The sequence below is a fragment of the Camelus ferus genome, chromosome 2 (genome assembly GCF_009834535.1).
Source record: "Camelus ferus isolate YT-003-E chromosome 2, BCGSAC_Cfer_1.0, whole genome shotgun sequence".
Lineage (NCBI taxonomy): Eukaryota > Metazoa > Chordata > Mammalia > Artiodactyla > Camelidae > Camelus > Camelus ferus.
In genome coordinates, this window is record NC_045697.1 from 17,825,854 (window position 1) to 17,840,496 (window position 14,643).

The following is a 14,643-nucleotide window of genomic DNA, read 5'->3' on the forward strand; positions in this document are numbered from 1 at the left end:
GCACTTTTGCCTTTATATTTTATGTATTAAATTTCATAATTTGTTTTATGTTATTTGTTTACTGCTGGTGTCCTCCACATGAATAAGCCCAACAAGAGCAGGTATCTTTATGTTACTGATTGCTATATTAATGTTATATCCCTGACACATATACCCAATAAATACTTAGTAAATTAAGTATTTACTCAGTGAAACTTACTTCATGCTCATCCTCATCTGCTCTGAAACACTGGTCCATACTTTAGACTCTGCTGTTTTAAACAGCCCTGTCGTTATTCAGATTGGTGTTGGGGGCAGGGGCATCAGGACAGTTTGATGGGGGTGGAAATGGATATGAGGCACCATGAGATTGAAGAAACCATCATCCTAAAAATTTCAAACTTACAAAATGTTTGATTTATAAATCACCTATATGACTTGTGCTGTGTTACTAAATTACAAGCCAATTCTTATGATTATAATGCCCAAGGCCCAGGAAGTAGCTATTTTATTTTAAGAAATATTCTATACTCTTTTAGAACTAGAAGTGGTCTGAGATATCAACCTTTTCTTTAACAAATGAGGAAATAAAATCTGTGACTTCAAGTACCTTTTCCATAGTGAAATAACTAGTTATAGAACTGGCATCTGATACAACTAAACTCTCTTATAAACAGACAATGGTTTCCCTCATCTGTAACAGGCTTCATCTGTCATCTGGAGAAGGATCCTTGAAAGAATCACCAAGGTTTTTTCTTGGCTACAATAAAATGATTACTTTTGGGGGTTTATCAAACTGGAGTTTTAATCCAATCATTTAATTTTTTTTCAGATTTATTGAGGTATAATTTACACATATGAAAATTTCACATGTCTATTTCTATGAATTTTGACAAATATATACAGTCATGAATCTACTCCCACTATCAAGACAAAAAGCATTTCATCACCATAGTAATTCCCTCCCTCAACCCAAGCCTCTTGTATTCACTGATCTTTTTCCTGTCCTGATATTTTTTTGCCTTTTCCAGGATGGCATATTGAAAAAAACGCAATGTGTAGGCTTTTGAGTCTGGCTCATTTCACTTGGCATAATGCATTTGAGAATTGTTATGCTGTTGCATATCATCAGTAGTTTATTTCTTCTTATTGCTGACGTATGTATATACCACAGTTTGTTGATACCCAGATGATGGACATTTGAGTTGTTTCCAGGTTTTGGCAATTATGAATAAAATCACTATGAATATTCACATGTTTTTGTACGGACATAAATTTTCATTTCGCTTAAGTAGATAGCTAAGAGTGGAACAGCTAGTTTATGTGGTAAGTATATGTTTAACTTTATAAGAAACTGCCAAAGTTTTTCCACAGTTGCTGTACCATTTGCATTTCCACCAGCAACATCTGAGTGTTCTACCCACTTGAGAGCCTTGCCAGTGTTGTCACTGGGTTGTTTTTTTTTTTTTTTTCCAGATCTTCTCCTAAGATGTGTAGTGGTATCTCGTGGTTTTAATTTGCATTTCCTTAATGAATAATGTTGAGCATGTTTTTCTATATCATATAAATATTAAGAGATGTCCTAACAATAAAACGCAAACAATTACTTTCCTATGGAGTGAACTAGTGGGGAGAGATGAACTAGAGTAAAACAGGGCACAAAATTTTTTAAATTTCTGTTACATGTACATAAGGCTACTCGGAGGACCTATCAGATGATATAGATGAGAATGTTTTGAAATATGTAAATGACTACCATAAATCTAATTGCTACTAAGTGTTAGAAAGTTACATAGATTAAAAAAAAAAACTGCACAGGGGCCTCTAGCTCCCTCGGATGGGAGATGAATAAAACATCGTAGTCTGACCCACCCTACCAACAGTGCCTATCTCTGATTTTGGAGTTGTCCTGAATTAAGCTAGTTTTTAGTGTTGGAGACAAAGTCTAGTTTTCAAGCACAAATGTCACTTTTCTCTTCATAGCCAACATAATCAATGAGTTCAGCATTCCAACAATGACAAGGGGTGGATTTATTATTTTAGAATGAGAAGCTGGCCAACCTGTGAACTGGTTCTTCCTCCTGTGACTGACATCTCACACCTAAATTAGTATTCAGACTTCCAAAACTAAAAAGAAAAAACTTCTCCCCTTGTCCTTTAAGAGCTTCTATCCATAAATGATAAATGAATTAAATTTTACTAATACTAATAAGTATTCCTGGTGGAGGAGTTTAAAAAGCCCACAAAACAAAAGCAAAACCACCTGCCCAAGAGTCCTCAGAATATCTGAACAGACAGGATAACAATGATTGATTAAAAACAACCTAGGGTGGGTCCAGATGAAAGTAAATCCCCTAGGACTGTGCTACGTATCCACATTCCAAAGTGATAAACCAACAGGCAAAAACATCAATACTTTGGAGTGCTGTCTTATAGTCAAGAGTATTATTTTATATCTAAAGGGAAAGCTTACCTTTCTTTCTTTTAATAGCTTCTTGTAGCCATTTGATCCAAGTGATAACAAAGTAATAAGGACATCTAAAGAAGGAGAAGCTGAAGCTCTTCCTGAAATAAAGATGATAAGGTACATTCAGAAGGGGGAAAGCTTTGTGAGCTAAGATTTATTATAGTAGCCTATGTACAAATGGATTTTTATTTGTTAGTTACTTTTTCTGAAGGGCAACTGATTTATTTACCTGGATACATCTTGCTGATTTCCTGAATGAAGGAATCATTAAAGCCAGCAATTATAGCGCCACCTACTGGAACCATAAAATTTTTGTCCAAGCTCTGAACGAAAGCATCTATTCTACCAACCCGAGCCCCCTAGAATGGAATAACACGGAGTATCACATATTAATTTCTAGAAGAAGAGACAGGTGCCATTAATAAATACCATTAAAACAACACACAGAAATCAAAAGCAGACCAAAGATTTTTATTTTCTTTGTAACAATGCCAGTAAAATTTTAAGCATTAAACTGCGTTTTTAAATGCTGCTCCTTATGTGTGGAAGAGCACTTTATATTTATAGTTTACAAGCTGTTTTCATACATAAATCACTTAATCTTCACAACAAGCCTGTAAGGAAGGGAGGGTTTCAGTATCAGTTCAGGTGGGGAACTACACTGAAACAGAACTTTCCACCTTAAAATTGGGTAAGAGAGAGTGGATTCCTGCCATGCTTTTCATCTGTGATCTTCTATCTGACAATAAATGTCAACAGTGGGTCTTACAACTATTAAGTAACTTTAAGCACCCTCTGTGAGTTCAAAAGTGGCCCCATAATCTAATGGACTACAGCCACCCACGCTGCCCATCAATAAGTTATACATTTAAGTGTCTCTCTCTGACGCCTGGATAACCTACTACCTGCATGACCACTTTAAGCAACAAGCTCTGCTCCCACCACCACTCGGACAACAAAAGGAGAAAAGAAAAATTTTATTTTTCACATCAACTAATGGAATTTTTGGTGCACTCTTGGCAATATTTCTACATAACTTATGCTTCCTAATGTTATCATCTTGGATGATTTCATTTCACTGAAAATGAACTTCAAGTGAAAATCCAATGTTCTGGTGAAAAATGGAATACTTACTAGAAACATAAAATTAAGTTCTAGTCCCATGAAACACAGTCTATGACCTTCTGCCTAATGTGCTTCAATTTCCTCCTCTTAAAAATTGCGATACTATCTAAATTTCATTGAAGATCGTTTTTTTTCTTTATCTGTAGCCACAGATTTTCAATCTGTGTTCACAATCTACATTCCTATTAATATTGTAACCACATTTGACCTTCATCTTTACACTTTAAATCCACATCCATATCTCAGGGAGAATAGAAGGAGCAGATAGGTGGCCTAATCTAAGAGACCAGATCCGGGCAATACGTGGAAGCAGCAAAAGCCGGAAAGGGGCGCAGGCTACTCTGGAGGCTATCGCATGACTGTTTAAATCTTAACCTTCCCCTGTGATTCTCCTTTCTAATTTCCTCATAAACTATGATCAGAGAAAATCTCATCTTATCACAGGAAAACAGAGAGAAGCATACGAAACTAATTGAATAAATAACCGAAAACCATGCAAAGTAGTAGCAGGTAAAAATAAAGTAGAACAGCTAGAGCTGCCTTTTTATTAATATTTCAGTACTGCCCAAGGCTTCCTGAGAGAAATCTGAAGCTAGATTGGGAGCAGAAGTACCAAGAGAGCACCAGACTTTGCTAGAACCCCTTCATCACTAAAAGACAGAAAGCACTCAAAGGGTAGCAAACTCTGGGGCAAGAAAACAAGCAGGCTGGACCCAATCTCAGGAACGGTGTAGCCCTCAATCCCCCACTAAAGTCTGAGGCTATCAATGAGGAGAGAAGAAAAACACTAGAAGGCTGGAAGGGCTTAAGCAGAATAGGAAACACAGGAGCACGAAGCCATTTATCAGTTCATTCATTTACTCATTTATTCAAGGAACAAATATGTGGGCACCTATCATCTGCCAAACATTGTTCTAGGTTCTGGGCCTAGCAGCAATGAATAAAACAGATCATTGTCCTTATAATAATCACAGCCAGAATTTACCGAGAACTTACTATGCATCAGGCACTGTTCTAAGCACTTTACATTCTTAACTCATTTAAGCCTTGCAATGACTGTCCAGGCAGATGCCATGATAACAGCTATTTTACAGATGAAATAATTAAGTCACAATAAAATTAAAGTGACCTGCCCAAGGTCAGAAATGTAGTTAACAGCACAGCTGGGATTCAAATCCAGGCTGTTAAAGCATCTTGCTGACAGTCACCCAGGCAAAAACCAAGGTAATCTGGATGAAGAGTCCATGTTTAAAAAATAAAATATTCTGACAGCATTTCCACGCTTCCAACAACTCAGGCCAAAAGTCTTAGAATCCCTGAATTCTCATTCTCTCATTCCTCACATCTGATTCATCAGCATACTCTTTAAGATCGACTCTCAAAGTACATCTGAATCCAATCATTTCTTTAACACCTTAACAGCCACCACCCTGGCCCAAGTCACCAACACATTTCACATGAGCTGCTACAACAGCCTTCCACACTTGCCTTCCTATAGTCCATTCCCCCCAGAGCAGCCAGAAGGATGGTTTTAAAATATAAGTCACATGTCACTCTCCTGCTCAAAAACCTCCAATGGCTGACAATCATACCAAGAATTAAGTCTCAAATCCTTAACACATCTCAAATCTCTTTACTACCTCTGCTGCCTTCATGTGCCCTGGCCCAGCCATACTGGCCTCCTTGCTATTCCTCACACATTCTAAACACTCTCTGGCCCCAGTGCCTTGGCACTTGCTGTTACCTTCTGTCTGGAATCTCTAATCTCACTTCTTTACATCACTCAGGGCTCTAATCAAATGTTTCTTCTCAGAGAGGACTTCCTAGATCACTCCATCTGACCCCGCCCCCCGTAAACGCTAGAGCATTTATCAAGACCATCATCCTTATTGTTTACGTCTACTTCTGCTCCATAAGGATAAAGATCTTGTTGTATTTACTACTGCATCCCCAGTGTCTACCCTGATGCCTGGTTCATCAGTGGGAACCCTAAAAATATTTTGTAGAATAAACTAACAACCAGGTCTGTGAATAAGTGGCATAACACCTACTTAATAAGCAAAGTTGCTGCTTCCCACACTTTGGGAACTTTACAATCCATTCTAACTCTAAAATAATTAACCCAAGTGACTCACTTGGATTTTGTGACTCACTACAACTCTGTCTCTTACTGTGTCCTAATATCCATATTCCATGAGTCTCCTAAATTAGTCAGTTTAGTATATATCAGAAGTACAGATTCTACAAAGCTTATTTCCTGGGGACTACGTATGCATACCAGAATGTTCTATAAGCTCAGCTTGAGTTACAGCTCTTTCTTCACTGCCTGCTTGATTATTGCAATAGTATCTTCTCAAGAAAGCATTTGCAGTTTTAGGACTTTGTATTTTAGAGGAAAATAAGAGACTTTGGAGTCACAGTGAACTAGATGGGCCACTTTGCCGCTTGGGACTTTGGTTAAGACACTTAATACTTCTGGGTTTGTTTCTTCATTTGCAGAATGGAAACAATAAAAAATACACCTTAAACTGTTAGGATTAAGTTAGTTAATTTTAAAAGTCTAGCAGGATGCTTCACACATGGTGCGTATTCAGTAAATGATATGTATTACTAATAAGAACTACTGAGATGAATTAAAGCTAATTTAAATTTTTTAGAATGTCCTGAAACAGCAACTAGCACTGAATAAGACCCAAATACTTATTTGGTTTACAGCAACAGAGATACCACCTCTTTTTGTGAGGGCCCATCATTATGTACCTGCTTTTTTTCTTTTAAAGAAATGTCAGTTTTAGAAGGTAATACAGTATATGCAACAATGCAATAGCTACCTTATAAAAATTCATTCACTCATAGTGTTATTTTCTAGTTAAAATTTTAGTAAAACCACCTCACAAATGAAGAGAGGTGATGACAAAGTAGGGTATTCGTGATGCACAGTTCCACGGGCACCTTTCATATTGTACCTTGGAGTTAATTTTCACTTAGGCTTCATCTCTTCAATTCACCACCAAAATGTCTAGTATTCAAAAATATGTCATGAGCACTATGGGTTAAATATAAAACACTGACTAAATGTTAAGGAACCATTAAACTGATCATTATGAAGACTTTATAGGCATGTGGAGAGTACAGAAATACAACGTAGTTTATATTTAAGTTTAAAAATTAAATGTTTTTCACTACATTTGAAAAAGTTAATACTAAATGTACACAATGCCTATAACCTTATAAAAAGAAATACATACATGCATTTTAAAAAGAGAAAAAAGAAGATACATAAATTATTAAGGGTATTTGTTAGAGTAAGAGGCTTGTGAGTGATTTTCTGCTCCTTCCTCACTTTTCTAAACTTTTAGTAATGCTGATATATTTGACTTTTAAAAGAATTGAGGCTGCTAAAAATTAAAGAGGAGAAAGGAAAAGAGGAAAAAGGGGAGGAGAAATAAAAATGAATCACTGAAATAAAATGTTTTTCAAGATTTCCAGCATAGAGAGTTGTACAGCCTTCCTCTGCTACCATTCAAATTAGATACAATCTAGTCTAAAATTATGATTAAGCCTTAAAAGTTAAGGAATAATGGAAAAGGATATCAAAGAAACAGTAAATAGTCTTACTCCAAAGATTTTAAGAAACCCAGGTGTACAACCACTCCACCTCAGGACTTCTTTTGTTATGTAAACTAATCTATCTCCTTATTGGTTAAGCCAATTTGGGTTGGGTTTCTGTTACCTGCAGTCAATTACATTCTAACTGGTAGAATCTTTGCAGAAATAAGTCAAGCAAATCAGCTAACACTATCATATAAACATTTATATTAGAGAGAATACTAGTACACTCAAAGCAACAACAACAAAATGATGAGATAGGATCTACAGGGCTAAGGAATGTTCACCACCACGTGGGAGACGGCCACCAATAATCTGTGAATGACTCGTGCCCACCTAACACAAATCACGTGTCAAAACTAAATATGTGACTACATCAGTATGCACACAGATCATAAAACACATATCATATCTAGATAGTATCTATCCACATCCTAATATAGTATGTTATTCATTGTAAGTAAATATAATACTTCATTTATTCATTCAATATTTTCAGTAACCAGTTATTGAGCATCAATTATGTACCAGGTACTGTCCTAAGTACTGACGTAACAGTGAACAAAACAAAGTCCTTTGCCTAACAGAAACTTAACTCTAATCACTGCCAATAACTAGACAATAAACAAATATAAACACCATACCACATGGTGGTAAGCGCTATGGAGAAAAAGAGCAAGAGGCCATCCATTTCAAGAAGCACCATTATTTTACACACCATCAGGTAAGAACAAATGTTGCCAATTAACATTATAAAACACCACTAATGATAAGACACCACTAATTATAAGACATCGCAATTTTAGAGATGCTATAATGTGGAAAAATGTGTACCTTAAAATTGATGAGTAATGGCAAAACAGGGAAAACAGGACAGAAAATGCTGGCAAGGAAGAAGCAGATGTTATTTTAGATAAGGTGTCTGAGAAAGTCTCGACCTAAAGAAAGTGAGGTCAGAAGCCACACAACTCTACAGAAGAGCAACCCAGCAAGAGGGATGAGCAAGAGTGTGGTACATGCAGGTAGCACAAGAGGAAGACAGGAGGCACATGTGCCAGGAGGGGCGGTGAGAGGGAAAGCAGCAGGAAACAAAATCAGAGAAGCTGCAGCCACCTGAGCACACAAAGCCTTGCGCGCCATGGCTGCGACTCATTCTGAGTGGGATGGGAAGCCCAGACATACTTTCAAAATAAGAATCTAAATTGATGACTGGGATCTAGGTGATGCTTATAAAAATACAATCATAAAGTTTTTTTTAAAATCTGCTAACTCCATAGTTATACACTAGAGTATCTATATATGAAGTCATTTCCAGTCTAGGATATAAAATGATTCTTTAAACACTAAATATAGAACAAATAGTACAGTTTTAAAAAAAAGTACTATAATCCACTGTATTAGAAAAAATGAGAATACTGGCAATGAAACATTCTCAGAAAGTTAAAAAATAAGCTACTGAAGTATATGTTGGTTCTGACCAAAGCTATAGTCCAATTGCCACCACTAGCAAAGTATAATGACTTTTACAGAATGACTATTATATGCATATTTCTAATGCTCCATGAATTAGAGAGTGCTAGATTAACTGTATATATTGTATTAGGCTGTAAGAAAAACAAAGTAATAATCCCACAATATGTTAGAATCCATTTTCTCTTGACATATCTTTTTAAACTCTCTCACCTGTTGAATGAGGTGCATACACTTTGAAGACTGTACTCCATAAGCATTGTTGACTATATGTGGAATGTCATAATTAGCACAAATCACAGCCAGTTCCTCTAATCTATAAACATAAATATTCAATAGAAAGACATTCATACTGTGCTTTAATAAATTACAACATGAAAAGTTTTTTTAATTGAATAGTTCTCCTTTAAGTACACTAGGAAAAAAATGACAAACTGAAATTTCTACAGCAGTATTTTAGCATGTAATTTGGTACCTTGGAAATACATAGCAGGCACTTAAGGATAAACCCGGAAGTTTTTAAATTAATGTTACCAATAAATATGGTGTTTAAAAAATCTATATAGATAGTAGGTTTTTTTTTAAACAGAGGTACTGGGGATTGAACCCAGGACCTCATGCATGCTAAGCATGTGCTCTACCACTGAGCTATACCCAGTAGGCTTTTAAGTCACTTTAAAAAATTCCTATATAAAAAGCAAGAAGCAGATTATTTATAAAGACCTCTTACAAGGTGATATGCTCATTTTTAAATGGTTTTAGTTGCGTACTATACGAAAGCTAGTATCTTTAAAATAATTAGCATATTTGAAATCTTAAGAAATCTTACATTAAGCATCTCATAAAGTAAAAAATACATTTCAAATAGACTTTAATGTATTAAAAAATACAGAACATTAAAATATTTCAGTACCAAAATAACATGTTCCAACAACTTGGAAACTAAAGAATCTTTTAAATAGCTGCTGGTTTTAAATTCACTCTTTTTCATTTGACACTCCTCAAATTAAGACAACCTAAGAGTGTAACTTTATGCAAAGTAAGGTAATATGTTTCAATTAAGAGTGTAATAAATGATGTTCCTTTGCAAAACCCAATCCTATTTGTGACTGAGGTCATCTCTAAACAGAAATCTCTTCATGCAATGAAGCTAAAACCATAGGATTTCTATGGTTTTGATAAAATTAATTTTTTTAAATGCTCCCTCTACAATATAAAAATTTTGGAAGTAAAGCATCTTTATGCATTAAAAGTTCTTTCCCACAAAAATGTATTTCAAATATATATTATACAGTTTTATTATCTACTTACGCATAATTCATTCTTTTCATAGTACATGTGCATTAATATATTTTTAAACTACAAATAGGAATAACATTATTCTGCTTATCTGTCAGAAGTTTTCAGTTTACTTCCTTGAAGTTTTATGAATTAAAAACTCATTTTAGTATTTATTTTCATAAAACTCACAAATCAAGACAGAAAACTTCTCTCTTACTTAATCAGATGTTGCTTTTAACAAAATAAGACCTTCTGGGATACACACAAGTATTTTCTTCATAAAAGGCATTTTCACATGCTGGTGTTCTAATGAAAGCATTCCTTAATAACAAACTTCCTTGAGAGTAAAGTATCATAATAAAAAAGTACTATTTTTTTTAAATCACCTATGAGTAGTTTTAAATATTCTGAGTTGATCAATTTGTTAATATTTACAATGTGTATGAAGGTTTGTGATATAAGGTAAGGAGAAGTAGAAAAAATATTTTATATGTGAATCAAATTGTATTCTAACTTAGAAGCCAATTTAAGGTGTTTATCAATTTGAAGAAATGATACTTTTTTCTTTTTTAACATTTTCGCTAACTGATTTTTCCCCACAGTATTCTGTCCAATTAATTAACTAATAAAGACAATATATACATATATACATACCCATTCAGTCTAATAAAATTAAGTCTATAAAGGAATTAAACTTCTTATAAAGAAATCAAAATGTATTTTTAAATTTAATAAAATCAGAAATTCAAACATATTACTAATAATTGAGCATCATTACCTTCCTAAAGTTCACTCTAATCAGACACATTCATTATATGACACCACTAAGTAGTAGTAGATAAGAATTCTGACTGAAAAAATTTTTTTTTATTTTTTTCAAAGGAGATAATACATGTAAAACATACTTAACACTGTACTAGGCATACTGTAAACATTCCCCAAAAGTTAGTCAAAATGGAACAAAAACAAAAATATCTTCAAGGATTAATAATCTAACTAATACAAATATCCACATACTGTTTTTGGAAATGTGATTTATTCCCATGACATTAAAATTCTTCTAGATAGCAAAACCATCAATGAAGGAAGAATAAAGGTATTTATTTACTATTTCAATATAAATTAAAAACTTGATTGGTAAGTACTGAATAAACAACTAAAGCATATGCAACATAATCTGAAAATAGAATTCAGACTTATGGATGGAGCAAGGTAAATTTTCAAGACCATGGTTTTAAAATTGTCTCTTAATATCTACCTATAAAAGCTAACATGCATTCATTACTACCAAATTGTAACCCCATGAATTAAAACTAAAGTATAACTTGCTGCTACAAAGGTAGTCCAAAGTCAATATAGTTTTATAAATTATTAACATTTTTGTTCAGAATGTTAAAATGAAACAGCTGCTGTCAAAACTGGAAAAATGTATTACTATACCTAAGCCTATTATATTTTTAGAATAAAAATCTGTGGCCATCGTTTAGAACAGCAAACATTTCCTTTTTTTCTTTTGGCTTTTATTTTCTTAAATATTTGCATTTTTCCTCAAAATGTGTATTCCTAAGTGTATATCTGGGTTACTCTTCCAATTTAAGAAAATTCTAAGGGCAATAAATAATCCTAAAATTTTCTATTTAAAATCTGTTAATACTAATAGTTCCTGTGTATGAAAACTGCAGGATCAAAGAAGTGAAGACAGCAATAAAACAAGTACATAAAGCCAACATTTAGCTCAGAAACTTCTATTAAATTATGAGGGAAAAGATGCTAGGTGTCCAGAAACAGAAAAAAGAGCAAGAAAACAGAGATGCTCTGCATTTACTCAGATGATAAAGGGATTTACACTTGGTACCAGGTGTTCTTCCTTCTTCTACATCAACTTTTTATTTTCCCAAGCCATTATGCTCTTTCCCCAACAGTCCGTTCACATAGCATTTACTGCCAAATGATACTTAGGCATCTTTGAGAATCAGCGTAAGTGTATGTTATTTAAAAGACTGATAAACACTTAGGACAATATTCACAAATCATTTACCTATCAGGCACCCTTGGAGCAAAACAGGACGTAGTAGAGTGAACACAGAGAATGTAATCAGGCCCAAGTTCCTGGACTTTAGCCTCCACAGCTTTCAGGTCTGTGCGCAGCTCGTCACCTTCTAAAACGTTCTCTATCACCACAGGCTCAAAACCTAACCAAGCCAAACAGAAAGCAAAATGTTAGTACAAAGTAAAATAAGGGGAGATCCTGGAACTCTAGGAGGCAGTGCTAGTCTACACAAGAACTCATTTTAAATATTTATTTTGGTCAATGAACCCTCCTCTAATAGTAACGACCTGGCTTAATACTGGTATGACTCAAAGGCAGGTCAAAATACTGTGAAGGACACCTAGACCACAATTAGGACCACAAAGCTATTTAACACTTCGATGCGACAAGAAAGACTAATTTTGGGAAGTAGGGAAAACAAATGTTAAATAGATGCCTATAAAAATAACAACACAGTCACTGATGACAAAAAGGATCACATAGTCCAGTTCAACTTCAGTCCATAGAAAAGTAAATTTAATCATTCTCTGGCAACAGTTGTTTTATTTTAAAGTTCGTTTTATTTCAGAGATGGACACAAATAATAATGATAATTCAAATCACAATTTAAAGAGATCACAATCATCAACTTAATGTTTTACCTCTAAAGAAAAACATAATGAATTTTAGCAGACCCATCTCCTAGCTTACAGGAACCTTCTATAATTTAAATATAAAAACTGTTTTGCACATAAAGTTATTACATAGTCACGTCTTCAGTCTTCCCAAATACCAGATCTAGCGGCAGGCTAGATTTGTGGATTTAAGAGCTATAAGGGATTTAGAAACCATTTAGTTCAACTCATTCATTTCAAAGATAAGGCAGTCATAGTTTAGGAAGATTAAGTGTCTTCCCCAAGGTCACACAGCAAGTTAAAGCAAAGTTACGAGCAAGTAGTTTTCTGTTTTAGAATCCGCATCAAGTTGTCTGCATTCTGTTTACAGAAATAGAAAACTTCGGCCACCATAAAATCATCAGTTCAAATATGCTGGGCTGCAGAAGACTAGCTTTCATATCTACATAGCTATTAAAACAAACAATTATTATATTTAGTATTCCAATTCTGAGTGTAAATTGAAAAGAATTTAAAGCAGGGACTCAAACAGGTCATCTGTACACCCATGTTCATAGCAGAATTGTTCACAATAGCCCAAAGGCAAAAAGCAACCCAAGTGCCCACCAGTGAATAAATGAATGAGTAAACAAAATGTGGGATACAGATACAACAGGAATCTTAAAAAAGGAAAGAAATTCTGATACATGCTATGACATGGATGAACCTTACAGACATTCTGCTCAGTCACATAAGCCAGTCACAAAAAGGCAAATACTCTATAATTCCACCTACATGAAGGACCTACAGTAACTGGATTCATAGAAACGGAAGGTAGAATGGTGACTGCTGGGACCGGGGGTAGTGAGGAGGGGAGAGCTATTGTTTAACTGAGTTTCAGTTTACAAGGACAAAAAAGTTCTGGAGGGAGATGGTCGTGATGGTTCACAACAAGACGAATGTACTTGAGGAACTATACATTTTAAAGTGGTTAAAATGTTAAGTTTTGTTATGTATATTTTACCACAATAAAAAGAGGGAACAGGAGCAGGTTTAGTTTCTTTTTCATTTATCTATCTCTACATAAAAAGACTGAATTTTCCAACTGTGATATTGAAGACATTATACATGCTACTTCTCTTCCTTTACCTGCAGTTATCATGGATTTAAAGCAGGACTTCTGGTCTATTCGTGGCCATATAATATACTTTGCCTTTGGTCTTTTGTGTCGTAATGTTAAAAAACACAGGGTCAGGCTCATGCCAGTTGCCATAGGAACCACAAAGCAGTTGGTCACTGTATGGACACCTACAAATAAGAAGAAAAACAGAAGTTAGTTATTCCATTGAAAAACCAGCATCCTTCTTAAAGAAATGATATATTTCTATCAAATAACAAGAGTTGTAGAATTAGTGCTTCTTCATCTGTACTGTGCTCAGAAAACTCACTGATAAATTCATTCTCCAGGCTTATGGCTCTGATTTTCTGTCTTTTTCTAAAAGTTTCATATATGTATCTATACAAATATATATCTTTTCAAAAGCCATTTATATCCCTTTGGGAAAGAGGTATTAATAACAGAAATTAGGCAAAGGTTGCGTGGCTGGTCAGCCAAAAGTATTATGATTAACTCAGTACATACCAGCTAACTTTATGATGTCCAGGACCAAAGAATTGGTAATTTTGTTCAAAAGGCTAGAACCTGCAGCTTTTGGTTGCACAGCAGCAATATCACCCGATCGTCCAATTCCATGAATGAACCTAGGCAAAAGATGGGCCAATAACTGGACAAAAATATTCAATGTTCTAAGTAATGCACTATATAAGTATATAAATACAAAAACCAAATAAATAAGAGGCAATACTTGATTACTAGTAGTATGAAAATATCCTAGCTAAATTGAAACAAATTCATCGACTGTGATGTAGTAGCTAGTCTCCAAAGGTGGCCACCATCAATCCCTTTTCTCCCTATGCCTATATGCCACTGCCACACTAAGAGATGTTGTGAAATTCCTCTCCTCTTGAACCTAGGCTGGCCTTAGTGACTTGCTTGGCCAGGAAGAATC

The 14,643-nt window shown here is 34.7% G+C and overlaps 1 protein-coding gene across 1 annotated transcript in view; it reads right to left on the reverse strand.

Moving 5' to 3' along the window:
• SEPSECS (Sep (O-phosphoserine) tRNA:Sec (selenocysteine) tRNA synthase) overlaps nucleotides 1–14,643 on the reverse strand; it is a 35,099-nt gene that overhangs the window by 17,535 nt on the left and 2,921 nt on the right. Inside the window, exons 3-8 of the mRNA XM_006185587.3 lie at nucleotides 14,217–14,335; nucleotides 13,724–13,882; nucleotides 11,970–12,123; nucleotides 8,864–8,966; nucleotides 2,676–2,805; nucleotides 2,453–2,544 (exon numbers count right to left, since the gene is read on the reverse strand). Of these exons, the coding sequence (XP_006185649.2) occupies nucleotides 2,453–2,544; nucleotides 2,676–2,805; nucleotides 8,864–8,966; nucleotides 11,970–12,123; nucleotides 13,724–13,882; nucleotides 14,217–14,335 (757 nt within the window). The remainder of the gene's footprint in view (nucleotides 1–2,452; nucleotides 2,545–2,675; nucleotides 2,806–8,863; nucleotides 8,967–11,969; nucleotides 12,124–13,723; nucleotides 13,883–14,216; nucleotides 14,336–14,643) is intronic.